Source organism: Palaemon carinicauda, chromosome 3 (assembly GCF_036898095.1).
Source record: "Palaemon carinicauda isolate YSFRI2023 chromosome 3, ASM3689809v2, whole genome shotgun sequence".
Taxonomy (NCBI): domain Eukaryota; kingdom Metazoa; phylum Arthropoda; class Malacostraca; order Decapoda; family Palaemonidae; genus Palaemon; species Palaemon carinicauda.
This window is the reverse complement of record NC_090727.1, coordinates 159,462,916-159,489,647: the sequence shown is the minus strand read 5'-3', so window position 1 is coordinate 159,489,647 and position 26,732 is coordinate 159,462,916. Positions and strand designations below refer to the sequence as shown.

At 45.3% G+C, this 26,732-nt stretch overlaps 1 protein-coding gene across 1 annotated transcript in view; it reads right to left on the bottom strand.

The window, feature by feature from the left end:
* Nucleotides 1–26,732, bottom strand: part of LOC137638727 (exosome complex exonuclease RRP44-like) — a 95,956-nt gene that overhangs the window by 57,631 nt on the left and 11,593 nt on the right. Inside the window, exons 2-4 of the mRNA XM_068371054.1 lie at nucleotides 25,195–25,343; nucleotides 16,543–16,765; nucleotides 15,953–16,122 (exon numbers count right to left, since the gene is read on the bottom strand). Of these exons, the coding sequence (XP_068227155.1) occupies nucleotides 15,953–16,122; nucleotides 16,543–16,765; nucleotides 25,195–25,343 (542 nt within the window). The remainder of the gene's footprint in view (nucleotides 1–15,952; nucleotides 16,123–16,542; nucleotides 16,766–25,194; nucleotides 25,344–26,732) is intronic.

Below are 26,732 nucleotides of genomic sequence, written 5' to 3'. Positions count from 1 at the left end.
GATCTTTCTCATTTAAATGAGAATGTGCTTCCCGGATTAAAAATCTAATAAAGTACGATAACGCATTTTTAGACATGGGCAATTAGGGCTTCTTAACGGAGCACCATAAGGCCTCAGAACCACCTCGTATAGGTTTAGTTCTAGCTAAGTAAAACTTAAGAGCTCTCACGGGGCATAGCACTCTTTCAACTTCATTACCTACGATTTCTGACAGACTAGGTATTTCAAAAGATTTAGGCCAAGGATGAGAAGGCAGTTCGTTCTTGGCCATAAAAACCAAGTTGAAGAGAACATATAGCTTTATTCGTAGAGAAGCCGATGTTCTTACTAAAGGCATGGATCTCACTGACCCTTTTAGCCGAAGCCAAGCTCACTAAAAAAAGTGTCTTGAGGGTGAGATCCTTCAGGGAGGCTGAATGTAATGGCTCAAACCTGTCTGACATCAGGAACTGCAGGACCACGTCCAAGTTCCAAGCAGGAGTCGACATACGATGCTCCTTAGAGGTCTCGAAAGACTTAAGGAGGTCTTGGAGATCTTTGTTATTTGACAGATCCAAGCTTCTATGTCTGAAAACAGAAGCCAACATGCTCCTGTAGCCTTTAATGGTGAGAGCAGAGAGGGAGCGAACATTTCTCAGATGCAGGAGAAAGTCCGCAATTTGCGCTACAGAGGTACTGGAAGAGGAAATAGAGGAGGACTTGCACCACTCTCTAAATACCTCCCACTTCGACTGGTAGACCTTGATAGTAGATGATCTCCTAGCCCTCGCGATCGCTCTGGCTGCCTCCTTCGAAAAGCCTCGAGCTCTTGAGAGTCTTTCGATAGTCTGAAGGCAGTCAGACGAAGCGCGGGGAGGCTTTGATGAAGTCTCCTTACGTGCGGTTGCCGTAAGAGATCCATCCGTAAGGGCAGACTCCTTGGGACGTCTACCAGCCATTGAAGTACCTCTGTGAACCACTCTCTCGCGGGCCAGAGGGGAGCAACCAACGTCAACCTTGTCCCTTCGTGAGAGGCGAACTTCTGCAACACCTTGTTGATGATCTTGAACGGCGGAAATGCGTAAGCGTCCAGGTGAGACCAGTCCAACAGAAAGGCATCTATGTGGGCCGCCTCTGGATCTGGGACTGGAGAGCAATAGGTTGGGAGCCTTTTGGTCAGTGAGGTTACAAAGAGGTCTATGGTGGGCTGACCCCAAGTCATCCAAAGACTCTTGCACACATCCTTGTGGAGGGTCCATTCTGTAGGGATCACCTGACCCTTCCGACTGAGACAGTCCGCCAAGACGTTCAATTTCCCTTGGACGAACCTCGTCAACAGTGAGATGCCTCGATCTTTTGACCAGATGAGGAGGTCCCTTGCGATGATGAACAGAGCGTGGGAGTGAGTGCCTCCTTGCTTGGAGATAAACGCCAAGGCCGTGGTGTTGTCCGCATTCACTTCTACCACCTTGTTTCGAAGAAGACTCTCGAAACTTGTCAGAGCTAAGTGAACAGCCAACAGCTCCTTGCAGTTGATGTGAAGGCTTCTCTGCTCTGTCGTCCAAAGACCCGAACATTCCAGACTGTCCAGAGTCGCTCCCCAACCCAAATCCGACGCGTCTGAAAATAACACGTGGTTTGGGTTCTTGACTGCCAGGGACAGACCTTCTCGAAGACGTATATTGCTGTCCCACCAGCTCGGGCAAGTCTTGACTGGTTCGGAGATTGGGATCGAGACCGCCTCCAAAGTTTCGTTCTTGTTCCAATGGGAGTCTAAATGGAACTGGAGAGGGCGAAGGTGAAGTCTCCCTATAGAGATAAACTGTTCCAGGGATGATAGCGTCCCTAGGAGGCTCATCCAACTTCTCACAGAGCAATGGTCTTTCTCTAGCATGAGACGGACTTTGAGCAAGGCTTGCTCTATCCTGGTGGCAGACGGAAAAGCCCGAAAAGCTAGACTCTGTATCTCCATCCCCAAATAGAGAATCGTTTGGGAGGGAGTCAGCTGAGACTTCTCTATGTTCACCAACAGGCCCAACTCCTTTGCAAGATCCAACGTCCATTGAAGGTCCTGCAGACAGCGATGACGGGACGACGCTCTGAGCAGCCAGTCGTCCAGGTACAGGGAGGCTCGAATCCCCGACAAATGTAGAAATTTTGCTACATTTCTCATGAGCCTCGTAAAAACAAGAGGAGCAGGGCTGAGGCCGAAGCACAGTGCTCGGAATTGGTACACCACATTCCTGTATACAAACCTCAGATACGGTTGAGAATCCGGGTGTATAGGAATGTGGAAGTACGCATCCTGCAGGTCGAGAGAGACTATCCAGTCTCCCTCTCTGACTGCTGCTAGGACGGACTTGGTGGTCTCCATCGTAAATTTTGTTTTGACAACAAAAACGTTGAGAGCACTGACATCCAACACCGGCCTCCAACCTCCTGTATGCTTTGGAACTAGGAAGAGACGGTTGTAAAACCCCAGTGATTGAAGGTCCGAGACTTTCACCATCGCTCCCTTCTCTAGCAACTGAGACACCTGCAGCTGTAGTGCCTGTCTCTTTGACTCCTCTCGATACCTGGGAGAGAGGTCTATAGGGACTTTTACCAGAGGAGGGCCTCCGTACAAAAGGTATTTTGTACCCCTCCTTTAGCAAAAAAACAGACTCCCGGTCTGCACCCCTCTTCTCCCAGGCCTGCCAGAAGTTGGTTAATCTGGCCCCTACCGCTGTCTGAGGATGTGGGCAGTCAGACTCTGGCACGGGAGGACTTAGATCCTCTCCTCTTACCTCTCTTACTATCGGCACGAGCGCCTCCCTTACTGGGAGCTCTGCCACGAAAGGGCGGGATAAACCTCGTCGCTGGAGTATCGAACTTAGGTCTAACGACATAAGAGGATGAAGAAGGAGCAGCCTTATGAGCTGACGTAGCCATCAAGTCATGGGTATCCTTTTGTACTAGCAACGCTGCGATATCCTTAATCAACTGCTGTGGGAATAAGGCAGATGATAACGGCGCAAAGAGTAGCTCCGACCTTTGACAGGGAGTTACTCCTGCAGACAGGAACGAGCAAAGAGTCTCCCTCTTCTTAAGGACTCCTGCCGTAAACGTAGCAGCGAGTTCATTAGAGCCATCACGGATAGCTTTGTCCATGCAGGACATAATTTGTACAGATACATCACGGTCGGCTGAAGAGATCTTCCTGCTCAAGGCTCCCAGCGACCAATCCAAAAAGTTAAAAACTTCAAAGGCCCTAAAGACCCCTTTGAGGAGATGATCAAGGTCCGAAAAGGACCAGCTAACTTTTGAGCGTCTCATGGCCAGACGACGGGGAGAGTCTACGAGGCTTGAGAAGTCTCCCTGGGCAGAGGCAGGAACTCCCAAACCGAGAACTTCTCCCGTGTCATACCAGACGCTCGCTCTAGAAGCCAGTTTAAAAGGGAGAAAAGCAAAGGCTGTCTTCCCCAAACTCCTCCTGGTCATCAACCAGTCGCCTAGTAAACGCAAAGCTCTCTTAGAAGAGCGAGAGAGCACTAGCTTAGTAAATGACAGCGTCGAAGCAGCTAGGCCTAGCGTGAACTCTGACGTAGGCGAACGAGGAGCAGCAGTCACAAAATGGTCAGGAAAAAGTTCCTTAAAAATCAGCATGATCTTTTTAAAATCAAGAGAGGGCTGAGCAACTTTAGGCTCCTCTCCATCTGAAAAAGTCCCCAAAGGCATATCAGTTGGAAGGGGATCAGCGACTTCCTCATCCGACGGAACTTCGTCCGACAACTGCCGAGTCTCGTGATACGGAGAGACATGTCTAGGAGGCAACGCTTGACAGGCAATGTCAACAAGCAACGGAGCAGCAGCAACAGCTGAGGAAACAACGTCACGCCGCGGCTGAAAAGACTGAAAGTCTTGTGACTGACAAGCAACAACAGTTTGAGTTGAATGTCGCTCGACATCACGTCGAGACTGCATTGACTGCAGGGTCTGAGCAGGCAAAACAACTTCCGACTGCGGTGACAGACGCTCAACGTCACGGCGAGGCAACGGAGTCGGTCGGCGAACGTCAGTGCGGGGCTGCGGTGGCAGCTGCTGAACGTCAGTCCGAGACTGTAGCAAGGGGGGTTCCACATCACGTGACTGACGTGAAAGACGAGGAACACGACTAGCATCGCGTTTCAAAGCACTAGAAACGTTAGTACTAACATCAAACGGACGAGAAAACACTCGTTTAGGCGGCTGAAGGCCAGAGTCACGTTCATCGCACTGGCGAACCGCAAGCAAAGGATCATCGTGAACCTGTCCATGCTCATAATCTTCCATAAGAGAAGAAAGCTTAGACTGCATGTCCCGCAGGACAACCCACTTCGGGTCAACGGGAGTCGGAACGGGCCGTGACGTCGGTAACGTCTGCGCTGGAAAAACATTGCCTCTACCGAGACCCTCGGACTCCGTGTTACGCATTCGCTTAACAGGCGAACAGCCATCCGATGACTGCAAGTGGTCAGAGCTGTCCCAATGGCTACAGCCAGGACGCTGGACCTTTCCTGAAGGGACTGACTTTCGCTTTAAGGGCCTAGATACCTTGCGCCAAGGTTTCTTATGCGATAAGTCGTCAGAGAACGAGAAGAACTTAGTCTCACCAGTCTTATGGTAAGGACGTTCTTGACGAGAAACGTCTGATACCAAAGAGGGAACGTCTGTACGCTGGTTTACACCTCTCGCCCCCTTAAGTCCTACGACATTACTTCTCCCTGGTGCATGGGAGCCTGAAAGAGGTCTCGGACTAGGGGAGCGACAAGCACGAACAGACGAACCCTCGGTCGCAACACTAAACACATTTTGCGCACTTATAACTTTATCACTTAGATTTTCTGCTTTACCACTTTTCAACAACTTTACATCGGACATTAACTGGTTACGGTCCGAGGCTAAGGACTCAACCTTCTCGCCTAAAGCTTGAATCGCTAAAAACATATCCCGCATAGACGGTTCATGAGTGCTAGCAGGGGATTCAGGAACAACCACTACAGGGGAAGGATTAGGTTCAGGGGCATGGGAGGAGGAAAATTCCAAAGATCTAGAGGAGCTTCTCCTCACCCTATCTCTTTCAAGCTTACGAGTATATTTTTCATACTCAAGCCATTCGAATTCCGACAAGACCATGCACTCCTCACACCGATCTCCTAATTGGCAGGATTTACCCCGGCAATTAGAACAAACAGTATGAGGGTCGATAGAGGCCTTGGGAAGACGTTTGTTACATTCTCTCGCACACTTGCGATAAACAGGAGAAGGGTCAGCCATTTTGAACAACCAAAGAAAATCCAAGTCAAAGCCAAATTCATCAACAAGAAACACAAGCCAAAAAAAGGGTTTCAAGAGTTTTATTGAAGAAACACACCAACACAGCGAACGCCAATAAAACAACCAAAACAAAGTACTTCACCAATTCGGTAGAAAAACTCGAGGTCAACAGCGAGCAGAACCAACTTTTCGGCAAGACCGACAGAGAAGAACTGGAGTGGTTGACAAGTATATGCGGTATCTGGCCGATAGTTGGCGCTGGTGGGCACACCCGCAACCTTCACGGCGATCGCTTGCGAGTTTTTGGATCTGTCGGGCCGTCGGAGACGTCAGCTATTATATATTCACCGGCTAAGTTTAATATTTAAAAATGATATTTTAATTATAAAATAAATTTTTGAATATACTTACCCGGTGAATATATAATAGCTGCAACTCTGTTGCTCGACAGACAAAAAACAGTAAAAACTCGCCAGCGATCGCTATACAGGTTGCGGGTGTGCCCACCAGCGCCAACTGTCGGCCAGATACCACTCTCTCGATGTAAACAAAGACTCAATTTCTTCTCATCCCACTGCGTCTCTATTGGGGAGGAAGGGAGGGTCGTTTAATTTATATATTCACCGGGTAAGTATATTCAAAAATTTATTTTATAATTAAAATATCATTTTTAAATATTTAACTTAGCCGGTGAATATATAATAGCTGATTCACACCCAGGGTGGTGGGTAGAGACCAGTTAAATATGTTTACATCGTATAAGCTAAGAGTTTTTTTTATTTCATTTTGACAGTTATCAATATAACAAAACCAAAATAAATAGGTACCTGGTAAGGAAGTCAACTTAGACGATTACTCTGCCTTGTAAGTACGTCTTCCTTACGGAGCCCCGCGATCCTCTTAGGATGCTGACAGACCCCCAGGAGCTGAAGTATCAAGGGCTGCAACCCATACAACAGGACCTCATCAAACCCCTAATCTGGGCGCTCTCAAGAAATGACTTTGACCACCCGCCAAATCAACCAGGATGCGAAAGGCTTCTTAGCCTTCCGGACAACCCATAAAAACATTAAAACATTTCAAGAGACAGATTAAAAGGATATGGAATTAGGGAATTGTAGTGGTTGAGCCCTCACCCACTACTGCACTCGCTGCTACGAATGGTCCCAGTGTGTAGCAGTTCTCGTAAAGAGACTGGACATCTTTTAAGTAACATGACGCGAACACTGACTTGCTTCTCCAATAGGTTGCGTCCATGATACTTTGCAGAGATCTATTTTGCTTAAAGGCCACGGAAGTTGCTACAGCTCTAACCTCGTGCGTCTTAACCTTAAGCAAAGATCGGTCTTCCTCACACAAGTGTGAATGAGCTTCTCGTATTAACAATCTGATAAAACATGACAAAGCATTCTTTGACATAGGCAAGGATGGTTTCTTAACCGAACACCATAACGCTTCAGATTGGCCTCGTAAAGGTTTAGTACGAGCTAAGTAGAACTTAAGAGCTCTAACAGGGCATAAGACTCTTTCTAGTTCATTGCCTACGATCTCCGATAAGCTGGGAATATCGAAAGATTTAGGCCAAGGACGAGAAGGTAGCTCATATTTGGCTAGAAAACCAAGTTGCAGAGAACAAGTGGCTTTTTCTGACGAAAATCCGATGTTCTTGCTGAAGGCATGAATCTCACTGACTCTTTTAGCTGAGGCTAAGCATACCAGGAAAAGAGTCTTAAGAGTGAGATCTTTCAGGGAGGCTGACTGTAAAGGCTCAAACCTGTCTGACATGAGGAATCTTAGGACCACGTCTAAATTCCACCCAGGAGTAGCCAAACGACGCTCCTTAGTGGTCTCGAAAGACTTAAGGAGGTCTTGCAGATCTTTATTGTTGGAAAGATCTAAGCCTCTATGCCGGAAGACCGATGCCAACATGCTTCTGTAGCCCTTGATAGTGGGAGCTGAAAGGGATCGTCCTTTTCTCAGGTATAAGAGAAAATCAGCTATTTGGGCTACAGAGGTACTGGTCGAGGATACAGAAACTGACTTGCACCAGTCTCGGAAGACTTCCCACTTTGATTGGTAGACTCTAATGGTAGAAGCTCTCCTTGCTCTAGCAATCGCACTGGTTGCCTCCTTCGAAAAGCCTCTAGCTCTCGAGAGTCTTTCGATAGTCTGAAGGCAGTCAGACGAAGAGCGTGGAGGCTTTGGTGTACCTTCTTTACGTGTGGCTGACGTACAAGGTCTACTCTTAGAGGAAGACTTCTGGGAACGTCTACTAACCATCGAAGTACCTCGGTGAACCATTCTCTCACGGGCCAGAGGGGAGCAACTAACGTCAACCTTGTCCCTTCGTGAGAGGCGAACTTCTGCAGTACCTTGTTGACAATCTTGAATGGTGGAATGCGTAAAGATCCAGATGTGACCAATCTAGGAGGAAGGCATCTATATGTACAGTATTGCTGCTGGGTCCGGGACTGGAGAGCATTAGATTGGAAGCCTCTTGGTCAGCGAGGTTGCAAAGAGATCTATGGTGGGTTGACCCCAAGTCGCCCAAAGTCTCTTGCACACATCCTTGTGGAGGGTCCATTCGATTGGAATTACTTGACCTTTCCGACTGAGACAATCTGCTAGGACGTTCAAGTCGCCCTGGATGAACCTCGTTACTAGGGAGATGCCTCGATCTTTTGACCAGATGAGCAGGTCCCTTGCGACCTCGTACAAAGTCAGTGAGTGGGTACCTTCCTGTTTGTAAATGTACGCCAAGGCCGTGGTGTTGTCCGAGTTTACCTCCACCACCTTGCCTCGAAGGAGATTCTCGAAGCTTATCAAGGCCAGATGAACCGCCAAAAGCTCCTTGCTGTTGATATGCATGCTCCTCTGACTCGAGTTCCACAGACCTGAGCATTCCCGACCGTCCAGCGTCGCGCCCCAGCCCAAGTCCGATGCGTCCGAGAAGAGAACGTGGTTGGGTATCTGAACTGCCAGGGGAAGACCCTCTCGTAGGCTGATATTGTCCTTCCACCAAGTCAGACAAGACTTTATCTTTTCGGAAATCGGGATCGAGACCGCCTCTAGCGTCTTGTCCTTTTTCCAGTGAAAAGCCAGATGGAATTGAAGAGGACGGAGGTTTAGCCTTCCTAGCGAGACAAATTGCTCCAGGGATGACAGCGTCCCTACCAGACTCATCCAAAGCCTGACTGAGCAGCGTTCTTTCTTCAGCATCTTCTGGATGGAGAGCAGGGCTTGATCTATTCTGGGGGCCGACGGAAAAGCCCGAAAAACTTGACTGTGAATCTCCATCCCTAAATACAGAATAGTTTGGGATGGGACCAGCTGTGACATTTCCAAATTGACTAGGAGTCCCAATTCCTTGGCCAGATCTAGAGTCCAAATGAGATCCTTCAGACAGCGATGACTGGAAGAGGCTCTGAGAAGCCAGTCGTCCAAGTACAGGGAGGCTCTGATCTCCGATAGCTCAAAACTGGTACCCCACATTCCTGTAAACAAACCTCAGAAACGGTTGGGAATCTGGGTGTATAGGAATGTGGAAGTATGCCTCCTGAAGGTCGAGAGAGACCATCCAGTCGCCTTCCATAAATGCTGTCAAGACAGCCTGGTAGACTTCATCGTGAAGTTTGTCTTGACAATGAACACATTGAGCGCACTTGCCTCTTACGTACTCCTGCAGTGAACATGGCTGCCAAATCATGGAGCCATCCCTGAGGGACTTGTCCCTGCAGAGAACGTGGCTGTCAGATCATTGGAGCCATCCCTGAAAGCCTTGTTTATGCATGACATAATTGTACAGCAAAACTTCAAAGGCTCGAAAACAGCTGTGAAGTTGACCTGTAAAATCTTGGAGCGTCTCCTGGCCAGGCGCCAGGGAGAGTCTACGAGATTTGAGAAGTCTATCTGGGCAGAGGCAGGAACTCCCAAGCCGAGAACTTCTCTCGTGTCATATCAGACTCTGGCTCTATAAGCCAGTTTAAAAGAAGGGAAAGCAAAGGCTGTATCCCCCAAACTCCTCCTGGTGATAAACCAGTCGCCTAGCAAACGTAAAGCTCTCTAGGAGAGCGAGAGAGCACTAGCTTATAAAACAACGGCTTCGAAGTAGCTAGGCCTAGTGTATGCTCTGACGTTTAGGCGAACGAGGAGCAGCAGTTACAAAAAGATCCGGACAAAGATCCTTAAAAATCAGCATGATTTATTTAAAGTCCATAGAGGGCTAAACAGCTTTAGGCTCCTCTCCGTCTGACAGAGTCCTCAAGGGAATATCAGTAGGAGGGGGAACAGCAACTTCCTCATCTAAAGGAACCTTGTCCGATAATAGCTGAGTCTCAAGCAAGGGAGAGACCTACCGTGGTGGCAATGCTTTACAAGCAGAGTCCACACGCACTGGTGTATTAGTAGCGGACCAGGACGCAACGTCATGTAACTGCTTGACAGTCTGTGAACTGTCAACAACAACAGGTGCGAGAGACCAGGACGCAACGTCATGTAACTGCTTGACAGTCTGTGAACTGTCAACAACAACAGGTGCGTGAGGACGCACAGCGTCCACTCGAGACTGCTTTGACCGCCTAGACTGAGCAGTCAAAACAACTCTAGAATGCGGAGGTTGACGCACAGCGTCAAAACAAGTCAACTCCGATTGTTAGCGAACGTCCTGAACGTCAACAGGAGCATCAGCAAGTGGCCTAACGTCCAAATGTGGCTGAAAATCCACACGAGACCGCATCGAGTGTGGTTCTAAACAACCTGACTGACGTGACTTAGCTACGCCAACGTCAACAGGACGCACAAAGGAACGTTAGGTTGGCTGAAAGCCAGGATCTCGATGAGATAAACGGCTAGGCTCAACGGACTAATCGGCAGAATAGTCTTCCATAAGGGAGGCAAGCTTATTCTGCATGTCTTGCCGTAAAACCCATTTAGGATCAACGGAAATGGTTGCGGAAAGAGACGAGGGTAACGTCTGTGACCGCAACACTTTGCCAACAAAAAGACTCTCGGAGTCTGTGTTACGCTTTTGTTAGGCGGCGAGCAGTTATCCGATGACTGCATAGGGTCAGAGCTGTCCTAATGGCTGCAACCAGGACGCTGGACCTGTCCTGAAAGGACTAACTTTCGCTTAAGGGCCTCGAAACCTTGTTTCAGGTTTCTTATGCGAAAAGCCTTCGGATGACGAGGAGAAAATTGTCTCTCTCGCCTTATGGTAGGGGAGATCTTGGTAAGATACACCCGATACCATAGAGGGAAACGTCTGTTCGCTGATCAAGGCCTCTCGAACCCATAAGTCGTACGACATTACTTCTCCCCTGGGCTTGGGAGCTTGCAAGAGGTCCCGGACTAGGTGAACGACAGGCACGAACAGACGAACCCTCGGACGCAACACTGTAACACTTTGCGCAATATCACTTTATCACTACGATTTTCTGTTTTGCACTTATTTCACTGAAATCGAAACTTTTACTGATTTCTACCTGAAGCACGCAATTCTACCCTCATCAAAAGGTAGTAAATGCGAAATCAGTCGTATAATGCAAGCACATTAATACCAGCAAAAAAACAGTAAACATCTTTTAAGATAAAAAAATCAGTGGTTGGGGAAGAGAATAAACACTAGTTCATTCAAAACTACGTTTTCAATCTCTCACCGTACATTGCCTGGGGACGAGAATAAAACTAAAAACGTTTTATCCTTTCTCCCCGCACAGAGACTAGGGACGAGAGTAACTCGAGAACAACGTTACCCGCTTGAACGGAACGTTTTCTCTCCTCTCTCTCCCTCCGTCTCTATCTCTCTCTCTCTATCTCTCTTGATTTCGCACCTAAGAGAAGAGCCCAATTACGTTTTGTCAAAAAAACATGTTATTTGACCAAAGGAAAAAACTGAAAGGTTTTTCAATTAAAAAGTTCCTTTAAAATAGAATTTAAAACATTTAAGCTTTGAAAGAAGAATGAACAAAACGTCAGAATCGATTTACTCTTTCTGCAAAGTGAAACCGTGATACTCTCTCTCTCTATCGTAACGATAGAGCGCAAACTGCGTAGCATAAATAAACTAAACGTTAGTTCATCTTTGAAAACAGTACGAAGACTATTCAAAGAAAATCTTTCATAAAATATTTATTAAAAATATTCATTTAAAAAGTTTTAAATCATTAGCTCTTTAAAAGCTATTTACGATTGAAAGGGCTCAACGTTGTTTAACTTCGGTTTCCAAGTTAGGACCGCCTACTCTCAGGAAAGGTCGCATATAAACAAAACATTAAAATTTATTTTTTATGTTTATTATAAATGGAAAGTTAATCGAAGAGGCCTAATAAAGGCGGTGAGAAATAAAATATATAGAGGAAAATCTATAATTAATTTATAACGTGATAAGATAATTACTAAAAGCCTAAACACACTTCCGTCTAAGGGAAGGGTCGGCCATTTAAAAGTCAAAGAAAGTCCATACTATCTTTGTCACCAAAAATTAAATCTATCCAAAACGAGTTCAAGATTTAAGATGAAGATAAAACACCTGCACTGCGAAAGCTCAAACCAAAATGAAGTACTTCACCAAATATGTTGAGAAAACTCCAGGTTCTACAGCGAGTAAAAGTACGACTTGTCGACACGTCGACAGAGAAGAAATTGAGACTTTGTTTACATCGAGAGAGTGGTATCTGGCCGACAGTTGGCGCTGGTGGGCACACCCGCAACCTGTATAGCGATCGCTGGCGAGTTTTTACTGTTTTTTGTCTGTCGAGCAACAGAGTTGCAGCTATTATATATTCACCGGCTAAGTTAAATATTTAAAAATAAAAATTACTTTAAAAATTTGTGATCTATTTTTACATGTATACAAACCATTTTCAATGGAATAGTAGGCTACTTAAGTGGGAGACACTCCACTAGAACCAGAATGAAAGGTTCTTTTCTTCCCTGGACATACCACCCTTCCTGGTCCAAAACAAGAGCAACGAACAACCTCCTACCAGCCACACAGGGATGTAGAAGCTATCAGTGCCTTGGCCCACACTGACTGAAGGGAAAGTCAGAGTTAGTGTTCTACAGAGAGGACCGTAGAAGTATAGGAAAAATTCCACTCCTCCTCGACAATGCAGGAACTTAATCCCATGAGAGCATTACCATTATGTCAGAAGATCTACCATACCGACCTCATAGATTGGGTTCAAGGTGATGGGTGTTTCAGGGACTGTCACCTGAAACCGGTGCCACAGTGGTAGCTGTCACAACAGGCTAACGTGTTACCCTATTTGGTGGACCCTTAAGAAATCTCTCAAACAGTAATCTCCATCACTCCTTTCTGCAAAGAAGAGCAGTTCTCAAAGGGTACAAAGGACCATACTTCTTTCCCACCATTATCAATACATTATGGGGTGGGGTCAGTTGCCTGCTGCACCATCTCCAATACATTCTATCAAATGCATCTTCATCTCCATACAATTTCTCACCTTATCTCACCATCTAATTCTCTGCTTCCCTCTCGATCTTCCCCCCTAACAGGTTCCTCTCCATCATCCAACCTCAATACATACCCACACCATCTAAGTCATGACACTTATCACTTCAGTAATCTTTACTACACCTGCCATTCTACTTATTTCATCATTATCTAATCTTTCAAGCAATGATATTCCCATAAAGCTGGAATCACACTAGGATTTTTTTCACCAGCAGCTGCCCAAAATGGAAAGCACAAGAAGTTGTTGCTTGAGATATTGGCTTCCCGACTAGACGGGACGCAGCACGTATAAACTGCGAGCATGACGTCAGATGTAAACTCACAAGATGCCGGCTACAAATAGGACAGTTTCGTTTAACTGTTTCCCCTTTGCTCCTCGAACTGCAATATTCTAGTGTGACGCTACAACATTTTCGCTTGCTATCATCAACTGAAAGTTGGTGAAAACCTCGGAGAATAAATGGCTAGTGTGATTCCAACATAATCCACCTCAGCATTCCCATTTTGGTTCTCTCAAGCTAAAGGAACATACAGGGTACCTCTATTATTAGTAGAAAACAATCAGTGTCACTTCCTCCCCTCTCCTTCCTTTTAATCCCATTCTTGGGCTGAACATAGGAGGTATAGAAGAAAGAAATGCAATGCCTCCAGAGCCTAGAAGGAGGTAAGGAAGCAGGAAATTGTGCAGGGGTCATTCCTGGGAATTGAAGAAAGCTAAGACCTTTTCTAACCAGACCAGAGTCAAAATTAATCTGAGCTTGTATCGAAGGGGAAAGGCAAAGGCAAAGGCTCCTACATCAGCTAGACTAAATCAATTATTCCTGATCAGAACATTCATAGAATGGTAGCATACCAAAAGCCCAATCGCTAGTGTCAAAAGCACCTAGGTTGCCTAACCCACTCCGACTTTGAGGATTATACCTTCTACCCTAATTATAGAACCACAAATCCAGGAACAGATTTAGGAACATCAAAATACAAGATCTACATCTAATTTCTGACACATTCCAAAAGGCTAAGGAAGGGAAAACACTGTGTATCCCTCCCTGGCAATCAGCCATGCTTAGTATTCAAAAGGTCAAAATGTAGTCTGGCATTTGAAGGAATTCACTTTACCTTAGAATACAGTTCCCTGGGCTGAGAATGTACCAACATCAGTCAGAACTAGTCTGTCACTCATGTCCTTCCAAAGAGAAAATGCATACTCATGAGGAGAACTGTATAAGGTGGCATGTTGTTGCATCCCTTAAATATTGGTCCCTAGGTGATGATGAACCTTGTTCCTTGGAGCTAGTATGAGTGACAAAAGCAGTTCAAGGTGGTCCGGTGAGCTTGTTCCCAATTACTTGTGCAAGAGGAAAACCCACATAAAACGAACAGTTGACATAATTTATAGTCATCTTCCCTACCTACCACGCAAATGTTTCCCCTGACGCACAAGTCATGAAGAGAATGATCACGAGGAGACCAAGAATCGTATTCCTGGTTGTGAGCATTATGAGGGAAATTCTCATTCCTCATACAAATGTGGAGACCAAACACTGCTTCCTGATCGCATGTAATTGTGAGAACATCTCCTCAAGCCCAAAAAGCCACAAGGACACAAGTGATCCTGTTCCCACTAGTGTGAACATGTGGAAACCATCCCCACGGGACCAACAACCATGAGGAGACTGATAACAAGATTACTGATCCCAAGGCACCTGATCACAAAGAGATCAAAAGATTGTAATCCTGATCATGATCACAGGAGGAAATGTCTCATCACTTGTACGGGAGAAGAGACATATCGGTGGTTTCTCTCATCCAACATTCTCTATTTTAAGAATGCATTGGAACCTCCTCACAAGCTATCTTCCTTCCTTTCTATACCAAATAATCTCTAGGGAGACAGACAAAGGTGTTCCTTGAGCATACAGGAAAAGGGAAAGGGAAGGGCACTTCCCTTCATCCTGACAGACTCGGTCAATCCTCGGTAGCTCACTGTCTCTCTCTCGCATATAAGTAAAGACATCCCTCAGAGCCACCCGAGACTCTTCGTGGTCAATGTTTCCGAATTTCTTCTAAGTAACAGTTCTGGAAGAACTGGATGAAGGGTGGGAGGAGGAAGACGAGATGAAAAAGGATGAGTGTGCATGCTTCTTCCCCTTACCAATTCTCTTTGGAGATGAATCTTGTCGCTCAAGAACAACATTCCCATGAAGGAGGAAGCCAAAGGGGCTTCATTAACATGAATTGGATCCCTCAAACATTAGTGATTAACCCCCTTCACCTGGTGCCAATATGACAAGTCATACTGAGCACCTCTCCTGATGAAGGGGAAGGATTGGATCATTACCGTCAATCTCTTAACAAATTCATGTCCGGTGCAGGAAAGCCATTTACCCAAGACTGTCACACCGATCATTGAGAAAAAACATCCAAGTGAATAGAGAAGAAATGATTCCAATACATCCACAAAAATCACTATAGAGTACATAGGAAAGGGAGACGCTTAGGTCGAAATGGGAATTCTCTCCTGAAGATGGTAAATTCCCAGGTCAACCAACTAACATTTCAAGAGAAATTTATTATTTCCCTGATCAACAGTGTCATCTCTTCAGCAGGTCAATCTATTCATGAAGGGAACTACTAACAGTCTCTCCCTTCATGAGGGGAACTGTGAACAGTCTCTCCCTTCAGTAGAGGTACTGCGTACATACAGATCTGCCCTTCCAAAGGATTACAGCCTTACTCTTTGCGGCCAAAGACTAGAGTGAGGGGAAACAGTACACCAGGCATGTGTCTTCTACCCCCACCTACCTCCTGCACTCACCTTATTAATGATTCAATGGAAGTTTCAGCTCTCACTGAAGACATACAGTACACTGTAATCCTATTTAAAGGACAATGTTTTGTATAAACGTAGGCACAAGAATTTTCACTGAGCAAGCTTACAAGTTTCCTTTGATAATTCTATCTCATTTTTTTTTATTTATAATTTGTATTAAAGAAATTATCATTTACTTTTCTATTTTCTTCTCATACTAGGTTAATTTCCATATTACAGAACTTTTGTTTGTAACTTCCTTATTTCAAACTATGATTGCAGTATAAATGACTGTCTAATAATAAATATAAATATAACAACAATCAAAAGCAGAATATTAATATCTTCACTTGACCTAGACTTAGAGGAGAAAAAAAGTCATAGCTACCACTTACATCAGAAACTTCATTCTTTCTGATGATCCCACAAAATTGACGCCACTTTCGACGGATAATTCCAACTACACATCCAGTTGGTTGGCATTCTCCATCTCCTTTACCAGCAGCTAATAGTTCCTGCTCCTTTTTCAGGGCTTCTTCATCAGCCTTTTCATCATCATTACCCCCTAAAAAATAACTTTATTACTAGCAACAAAACTTGTTCCTATACAGGAAATATAAGGAAAAATATTGAAGATGATAAAATCTAGCGATATACAGTTAGCTCTTATCCATGAGTATTGCGATTGGGACCTTTCAGCATGTAAGGTATTCTAGAAAATTTTCGAATTTACATCATTATCTCCATAAAAATCCACCCTTCAAGGTTTATTATATATTCTAACTAAAGCCTGAATCGTTTCAATTATTTTTCAATGTTGGCCTGTTGTCAGAGAGTACTACAGGTCTTATAAACTTGACTGGAATTATTGTCTATTAACTGATGGGCTCCCCATATTTACTAGTACAGTACTGTATTCCAGTATCGTACAAAATAAAAGTCATGTACTGTACTGTACTTTAAAATTAGGAGTGCTAAAACGAACCTGTTTCTGCTTCCTGCTTTTCTTGATCTATAACAACTGCAGATGGGGCTGACCACTGTTCTTTTGGAAATATCTGAATAGCAACAACATCGTCATGAAGAGCACGATTGATATTCAGACGACTTTGGATGAGAACAGGCTTATCAAAGCCTTCTATCATAACATTACCTTCCAGAAAATTATTGCGAGAAGTTTTGAATACTCCCTGGTACAATTTGCCAGACTAGAAAACAAAAAAAGAAATTCATTTATTAAAATCAGAAATATGCTGCAAATTTAATACTACTAAGAATATCATTAAATTTACAGATTTGAAAACTTTTAAATTTCTTGAATAAAAGTAAGAAATTAAGTTGTTAAAAATAACCACAAATGCAAATCCTTCCATAAATAAATCAAAGTTACTAAATTCTTAAAAGTTGTGATCATAGATAAACGAGACTTTTACATTAATCAATATGACATACAGTATATCATTCATTACTGCACTAATGATAAACTAGGTATTACATATCCCATTTGTTGCAATTGCTTCTTCATGTAGAATAAATACACCCCTATGTACTTATATATATTTATACATTGCAATATAATTCTTATGCATACAATATTTGTGTATTTCATTATGAAGTGTGGCAATACCTGATGACATGGCAACATTGTACTTTACTGCCTCTAGCCATCCCAGATATCTTACATTCTTTGCAACCTAGATTACTAATAGAACCTACATCACTATAAGATGTAGTGTCCTTCCTAATCTTGCAAGAAATTTCCCAACAATAATTATGATAATGATTAATATTAGCAAAACAAACAAATACTGTACATTAAAATGTTATTTTTATTAATAAAATAAATTTTTGAATATACTTACCCGGTGATCATATAAGCTGTCAGCTCTGCTGCCCGACAGAAAAACCTAAGGACAAAATACGCCAGCGATCGCTATACAGGTGGGGGTGTACATCAACAGCGCCATCTGTCGAGCAGGTACTCAAGTACTCCATGTAAACACAGAACCAATTTTCTCCTCGGTCCACTGGGTCTCTATTGGGGAGGAAGGGAGGGTCCTTTAATATATGATCACCGGGTAAGTATATTCAAAAATTTATTTTATTAATATAAATAACATTTTTCAATATTAAACTTAGCCGGTGATCATATAAGCTGATTCACACCCAAGGGGGTGGGTAGAGACCAGCATTACATGTTTACATTATTATGAGCTAAGTATTTTGTATTTCATTTTAGCAGTTATTCAAAATAACAAACATAAAATAAATAAGTACCTGGTAAGGAAGTCGACTTGAACAATTACTCTGCCTTTTTAAGTACGTCTTCCTTACTGAGCCTCGCGATCCTCATAGGATGATGAGCGACTCCTAGGAGCTGAAGTATCAAGGGTTGCAACCCATACTAAAGGACCTCATCAAAACCTCTAATCTAGGCGCTTCTCAAGAAAAGAATTTGACCACCCGCCAAATCAACCAGGATGCAAAAGGCTTCTTAGCCTTCCGGACAACCCAAAAACAATAAAAAAAACATTTCAAGAGAAAGATTAAAAAAGGTTATGGAATTAGGGGAATGTAGTGGTTGAGCCCTCACCCACTACTGCACTCGCTGCTACGAATGGTCCCAGGGTGTAGCAGTTCTCGTAAAGAGACTGGACATCTTTAAGATAAAAAGACGCGAACACTGACTTGCTTCTCCAATAGGTTGCATCCATTATACTCTGCAGAGATCTGTTTTGTTTGAAGGCCACTGAAGTTGCGACAGCTCTAACTTCATGTGTCCTTACCTTCAGCAAAGCATGGTCTTCCTCATTCAGATGGGAATGAGCTTCTCTTATCAACAGTCTGATATAATAGGAAACTGCATTCTTTGACATAGGTAAAGAAGGTTTCTTAATAGCACACCATAAAGCTTCTGACTGTCCTCGTAAAGGTTTAGTTCGTCTTAAATAGAACTTAAGAGCTCTAACAGGGCATAACTCTTTCTAGTTCATTTCCAACCAAATTAGACAGGCTTGGAATATCGAACGATTTCGGCCAAGGACGAGAAGGTAGTTCGTTTTTGGCTAGAAAACCAAGCTGTAAAGAACATGTAGCCGTTTCAGATGAAAATCCGATGTTCCTGCTGAAGGCGTGTATCTCACTGACTCTTTTAGCTGTTGCTAAGCAGACGAGGAAAAGAGTCTTTAAAGTGAGATCTTTAAAGGAGGCTGATTGTAGTGGCTCGAACCTTTCTGACATAAGGAATCTTAGTACCACGTCTAAATTCCAACCTGGTGTGGCCAAACGACGCTCCTTCGAGGTCTCAAAAGACTTAAGGAGGTCCTGTAGATCTTTGTTGTTGGAAAGATCTAAGCCTCTGTGACGGAAGACTGTTGCCAACATGCTTCTGTAACCCTTGATCGTGGGAGCTGAAAGAGATCTTACCTTCCTCAGGTATAAAAGGAAGTCAGCTATTTGAGTTACAGAGGTACTGGTTGAGGATACTGATACCGACTTGCACCAGCTTCGGAAGACTTCCCACTTCGACTGGTAGACTCTAAGAGTGGATGTCCTCCTTGCTCTAGCAATCGCCCTGGCTGCCTCCTTCGAAAAGCCTCTAGCTCTCGAGAGTCTTTCGATAGTCTGAAGGCAGTCAGACGAAGAGCGTGGAGGCTTGGGTGTACCTTCTTTACGTGTGGCTGACGTAGAAGGTCCACTCTTAGAGGAAGAGTTCTGGGAACGTCCACCAGCCATTGCAGTACCTCGGTGAACCATTCTCTCGCGGGCCAGAGGGGAGCAACCAACGTCAACCTTGTTCCTTCGTGAGAGGCGAACTTCTGCAGTACCTTGTTGACAATCTTGAACGGGGGGAATGCATAAAGGTCTAGATGGGACCAATCCAGTAGAAAAGCATCTATATGAACTGCTGCTGGGTCCGGGATTGGCGAGCAATAATTTGGGAGCCTCTTGGTCATCGAGGTTGCAAAGAGATCTATGGTAGGTTGGCCCCATGTGGCCCATAGTCTCTTGCACACATTCTTGTGAAGGGTCCATTCTGTTGGGATGATTTGACCCTTCCGACTGAGGCGGTCCGCCATGACATTCATGTTGCCTTGAATGAACCTCGTTACTAGAGACAGGTTTAGATCTCTTGACCAGGTGAGGAGGTCCCTTGCGATCTCGTACAACGTCATAGAATGGGTCCCTCCTTGCTTGGAGATGTACGCCAAGGCCGTGGTGTTGTCGGAGTTCACCTCCACCACCTTGCCTAGAAGGAGGGACTTGAAGCTTTTCAAGGCCAGATGAACTGCCAGTAGCTCCTTGCAGTTGATATGTAACGTTCTTTGCTCCGAGTTCCAAGTGCCCGAGCATTCCCGACCGTCCAATGTCGCACCCCAGCCCGTGTCCGATGCGTCCGAGAAGAGAACGTGGTTGGGGGTCTGAACAGCCAGGGGCAGACCCTCTCTGAGGTTGATGTTGTCCTTCCACCAAGTCAGTGATGACTTCATCTTCTCGGAAATGGGGATCGAGACCGCTTCTAGCGTCTTGTCCTTTCTCCAGTGAACAGCTAGGTGAAATTGAAGGGGACGGAGGTGCAGTCTCCCTAACGCAATGAACTGGTCCAGTGATGAAAGCGTCCCTATCAGACTCATCCACTGTCTGACTGAACATCGGTCCTTCTTTAGCATGTTCTGGATGCATCCATGGGCTTGACTTATTCTGGGGGCCGACGGAAAAGCCCGAAAAGCTTGACTGTGAATCTCCATCCCTAGGTACACTATAGTTTGGGATGGGACCAGTTGGGACTTTTCCATATTGACCAGGAGACCCAATTCCTTGGTCAGATCTAGAGTCCACTTTAGATTCTCCAGACAGCGACGACTGGACGAAGCTCTTAGAAGCCAGTCGTCCAAATAGAGGGAGGCTCTGATGTCTGCTAAATGCAGGAATTTGGCAATATTCCTCATCAGTTTCGTAAAGACAAGAGGCGCCGTGCTTAGGCCAAAGCACAGGGCTTGAAATTGGTAGACAACCTTCCCGTAAACGAACCTTAGAAAAGGTTGGGAATCTGGGTGGATGGGGACGTGAAAGTAAGCGTCCTTGAGGTCTAAAGAGACCATCCAGTCTTCCTTCCTGACCGCTGCTAGAACAGACTTTGTCGTCTCCATGGCGAACGTCTGCTTTGTGACAAAGACATTCAGAGCACTGACGTCTAGCACCGGTCTCCACCCTCCTGTCTTCTTTACCACTAAGAAGAGACGGTTGTAGAAGCCCGGGGATTGACTCCTGTCTTCTTTACCACTAAGAAGAGACGGTTGTAGAAGCCCGGGGATTGATGGTCCCGGACTTTGACTACCGCTCCCTTTTCTAGTAAGAGAGACACCTCTTGCTTCAAAGCTAGTCTCTTGTCCTCCTCTCTGTACCTGGGAGAGAGGTCGATGGGAGTCGTTGCTAGAGGGGGCTTGCGCAAGAATGGGATCTTGTACCCTTCTCTGAGCAACTTCACAGATTGTGCATCTGCGCCCCTGTTCTCCCAGGACTGCCAGTAGTTCTTGAGTCTGGCTCCCACTGCTGTCTGAAGAAGGTGGCAGTCAGACTCTGCCTCTAAAGGACTTGGTACCTTTCTTCTTACTCCCACGTTTCCCTTCGGCACGAGTACCTCCTCTGCTGGAGGCTCTGCCACGAAAGGGCGGAATAAATCTTGACGCTGGAGTATCCATCCTGGGTCTAGACACGGTAGGCAAAGGGGTGGCTTTGCGGGCAGACGACGCAACCAGGTCATGCGTGTCTTTTTGAATCAAGGAGGCAGCAATCTCCTTGATCAACTCCTCTGGGAAAAGGCACTTCGAGAGAGGAGCAAACATAAGCTCTGATTTCTGACATTGTGTTACTCCAGCTGACAAGAAGGAGCAAAGGTTTTCCCGTTTCTTGAGGACCCCGGAAACGAACGAAGCCGCAAGCTCACTGGAACCGTCCCGTATGGCCTTGTCCATGCAGGACATAATGAGCATGGAAGTTTCCTTGTCAGAAGGGGAGGTCTTCCTGCTCAACGCTCCCAAACACCAATCCAAAAAGTTAAACACTTCGAAGGCTCTGAACACTCCTTTCATCAGATGGTCTAAATCTGAAGGAGTCCAACAAATCTTGGAGCGTCTCATGGCCAGCCTGCGGGGAGAGTCTACTAGACTTGAGAAGTCGCCCTGGGCAGAGGCAGGAACTCCCAAGCCGAGAACTTCTCCCGTGGCATACCAGACGCTCGATCTGGAAGCGAGTTTCGCAGGGGGAAACAAGAATGCTGTCTTCCCAAGGTGCTTTTTGGACTGCATCCAATCTCCCAACACTCTTAAAGCTCTCTTGGACGAGCGGGCGAGGACGAGCTTCGTAAAGGCAGGCGCGGATGACTGCGTGCCTAAAGCGAACTCAGAAGGAGGAGAGCGTGGGGCTGCAGAAACAAACTGATCAGGATACATATCCTTGAACAGTGCAAGAACTTTCCTAAAGTCCAAGGAGGGAGGCGTGGTCTTGGGTTCGTCGATGTCCGTGTGCGGGTCGTCAAGGTGCGCAGCGTCGTCATCATCAGAGAGTCCATCGTCTGAATGCTGAGGAGGAAGCGGCAAAGGAGTAGGAATTGGCTGGTCAGCTGAGTCCGGCAGCACGGGTGCATGCGTGACTGCACTGGACGCAACGTCATGGAACTGTTGGCCAGTCTGTGAGCTGGCAACAACCATAGCTGCGCGGGGGCGCAAAGCGTCTACTCCTCTAGTCTGCTGTGGGCGAGTAGTGGTAACCACAGTGGGTTGCGGAGGTTGACGCACCGCGTCAAAACAAAACAACTTAGGTTGTTGTTGTAACTCGCGAAAGTCAACGGAGGGTTCCGTGCGTCGCTGAACGTCAACATGCGGCTGGCAGGGTACACTGCGCATGGGTGGCGGGACTCTCACAGCTGGAGTGCGGGAGAAGGTAGCCTCAGCGTCAACTGGACGCACAACCGTGGTTGGTTGTAGGCTAACGGGTGCAGCGTCAACCTTCTCCGCACGAAAGTCCTGCATTAAAGATGTTAACTGTGTCTGCATGGTCTGCAGCAAAGCCCACTTAGGGTCTACAGTAGCAGGTGCGGCAACAGACGGTGTTACTGCCTGTTGCGGTACCGCTTTGCCTCTCTTAGGAGGTGTGCAGTCATCGGAAGACTGCAGCGAGTCCGAACTGACCCAGTGGCTACAACTGGGCCGTTGGACTTGCGCGGAAGGGACCTTGCGTTTGAGAGGTCGTGAGACCTTGGTCCATTGTTTCTTCCGAGAAACATCTTCCGCAGACGAGGAATAAATGGGCTCTCTCGTCTTCTTGTGGGTGGGGCGATCTTGGCAAGATACGTCCGAAACCACGGAGGGAACGTCTGTCCGCTGATTAAAGCCTGTCGAACCCTTTGGTCGTACGACATTGCTTCTCCCCTGGGCTTGGGAGCTTGCAAGAGGTCCCGGACTGGGAGGACGACAGGCACGAACAGACGCACCCTCAAGCGCAACACTAACACTTTCCACAACACTACCACTCACTTTGTCACTACCCACTGCACTCTTACCCTTCAACTCCTTGACGTCTGCATTGAGTTGGTTACGGTCACTCGCCAATGACTCGACTCTCTCACCCAGAGCCTGGATGGCACGCATCATATCTGCCATCGAAGGTTGTTGAGTGCTAGAAGGGGGATCAGGAGCAACCACTACAGGGGAAGGAATAGGTTGTGGGGCATGGGGAGAGGAAAAATCAACGGAGCGAGATGAACTTCTCCTGACTCTATCTCTCTCTAGCCTACGTGAATATTTCAGGAATTCGAGAAAATCGAATTCCGAAAGCCCAACGCATTCCTCACATCGATCTTCCAATTGACAGGTTTTACCCCGACAATTGGAACAAATGGTGTGCGGATCGATAGAGGCCTTCGGAAGACGCCTTGAACAGTCCCTAGCACTACACTTTCTGTATTTAGGGACTTGAGAAGGGTCAGCCATCTTGAATTAGTCAAAGGGGAATTCAAAATCTATCCAAGTCGTCAACAAATAATCCAAAATTCAATCAAAGAATGCAAGGAAGTATTGAAGATAACCTCTGCAAAGCGAAAGCTAATAACTAGAAATGTGTACTTCACCAAAATCTGTGAAAACCAATCCAGTACGCAACAGCGTATTTAGTAGGTCTTGCCGGTGGCACGACAGAGAGAAAATTGGTTCTGTGTTTACATGGAGTACTTGAGTACCTGCTCGACAGATGGCGCTGTTGATGTACACCCCCACCTGTATAGCGATCGCTGGCGTATTTTGTCCTTAGGTTTTTCTGTCGGGCAGCAGAGCTGACAGCTTATATGATCACCGGCTAAGTTTAATATTGAAAAATACTAATTTCTGTTGTTAATACTATGCATAGATATTAGAACCCAAAAAATGAATTTGTTTTCAAAGGAATAAAATCAAGGAATTGGAGCATTTAATGCAAATGAAAAATTTACCTGTAATACAAAAACTTGCTCCATTTGTATCCATTTGCTCTCCACCTTCCTCCTACTTCCTCATTTTCCCACTCTTTCTTCGATTAGTAGAAACAGATAATACAAGCTGGATTTTTGTGTACATGACTCTTAACAATTTAAGATTTATCCAAGTAATTTTGCCATCAACGACTTGAGCCTTTTTAAGCTTTCCTAAATTTAGTTCCTGTACTTGCTAGTGACCTTCCTAGTTTTTAAAGATAAAGAAATGAATTTCAATAGACATCCTCATTTAGGTGTCATCTATCTGAAGCTCTTGTGCCAGGTCATTCATAACAACAAATCCTCTTGTCAATAAACACTAGTTAAATATATTAGTTTTGTGATTAATGTTTTCAGATTTAGCATCTATGATAAGGTTGGCATCAATGTTCCACTACTGTTACAACTATAATTCTCAATCATATATTTCACTTTATTTTTTACAATGTTTAATCTGAAATAAGTCTACAATCCTTCAAAGAATATATTTACATTATCAAGTTGTTTCCCATACTAATAAGAAGCCCTTTTGAAATTGTAACTACAAGCAGTTCCAATTTGGAAATGGCAACTGCGCACTGTTTATATTTCACCAACTGGTAACTTAATTAGACTGCCTACAACTAACTCCACAAAAAGTCATGGCAAAGAAATTCAGCTTGTCTCTTTCTTCTACCGCACATTCTGCTTTGATCCACTCCCCCTTTCTAGTAAATTATTGTTAATAAATCAAAATTCAACTGTCAAGTAAGTTTATATTTCAGCACCTTTTGACTGAACTTAATCTTGGTTTTACAGTTGTGTAAAATTAGAATATACAGTAACTAATTTCCATCTGCATTCCCAAGCCATCTTTTTAAGTTGACTATCTTGACATTGTCCTATTGCCAGTGCCTTTGTGAGTGAGGAAAATTTTCCAATAAAAGTCCAACACTGATAGCATCAATTTTGGTTTAAATAGTGATCCTCTCTTTTCTATCCAACTATTCAGCACTCCCTTTGCCAATCCAACACAATACTGAAACATCATCATCACATCATGCTGATAATGTAAGTAAAAGTAATGTCTGAACATATATAATTATTGTATCCAAAATTTGTTTGTTTGATAATGGTATAAACTCAAGTTACCTTAAGTGAGAGTCTAATTTTCTCCATGGACCAGTGAGATGGAAAGATGTATCCTTGATAAGTTACATCCTCTTCTTTTTCTTCTTCAACTTGGGCTACAATATCCAAGAGATCAGGGCTCTTATGCAAGCTTGAAACATATTCCTGCACTGAAATAAAAATATAAATATGACAAATTCGAAGATAATTTGTATTTTTCCTAACCATACAAACCTTAGCTATTTACAAAGGGTATTACTTTTAGCGTAGCTGAAATGGCGAGCCATTAGAATTTAACGAGGGTGTATTACCCCCGCGCTAGTTAGCGGGGGGGGTAGGGGAGTGGTAGCTAGCTACCCCTCCTCCCCCTCACACACAGGTGAATACTCACTTTCACTTAGAGGTAGGACTTGTCTTGGGGGACAGGGCTGGCGGGCAAATATGTGTAAATAGCTAAGGTTTGTATGGTTAGGAAAAATACAAATTATCTTCGAATTTGTCATTTGTTCCGTAACCGAAATACAAACCACGCTATTTACAAAGGGTGACTTATCCCTTAGGAAGGGTGGAAAGTCCCCAGCCATACTGGCTTTGGCTTTACCCGGGGACTCAGAATCCGAGTGAGTCGCACTCGAGAAAAGGAGTCCCTGCACCTCACAAGTTCCTTGCACCGCAAGGAACCATGTGGCCTACGTAAGCTTGTGTGTGAAGGAAGAAGTGTGACCCGTCTTAGGCAGTTGACCTGGAGTTCCAGAAGGAACTCTGGGTTAAGACGTTCCCAATACCACCTCGTCAGGGTATGGGGGACGCGACAGTATTGACTCAATACTCGGAACACAAGGAAGCATGGTTTACCTGCAGAGGTTCGAGGTCAGCTATGCAGAGACCAGGATGCTGCTTCCCCGTAGAGGGGATGATGAAGAAAGAAGTAAGGGCCAGACATACTTCTTTCGTTCATGCAGACTAAAACCTGATAACAATGCCCTCAACCTTCTGCTACCTGTCCAAAAAGGAGCCTGAGGTTAGACCAGCTGTTGTGTAGCCACCACAGAGCGATAGAAAACGTATCGAGACTCCTGTGGGTCACGCCCTGCAGGAAGCGGGCTGCGAAGGTCATCAGACGCTTCCAGACTCCAGCTTGTAGCACCTGCGTCACAGAGTAGTATTACTCGAAGGCGAGGGACGTTGCGATGTATCCAACATCGTGCTGTAGGGCGACGTGACGGGGGAGGGTCTGAAGACAGGTCGAGATGAATGTCCTTGAGTCCGGGCTGAAGAGGTATACTGGTGACTCTCCCCCCATGTCCTCCTTGTGTTCCCAAATCGGCTGCAACTGAGGCCAAACTGCAGCTGTTCCCAGCGCTAACCTCTCGATTCCTGTACTGGCAAGAAAGAGAAGGTCTTGGGACATCAGACACAGAATGGAGACTCAAAATCTTGAATGAATCGGACCGAAGGGTCGGGACCCTCAGATTCTGAGTCTAGCCAACAACTCAGGAGCGAGCCTGAATGTTGCCTTCCCCTCTTCCTTAGAAAGGGGGGGAGTAGTAAGAGACCAA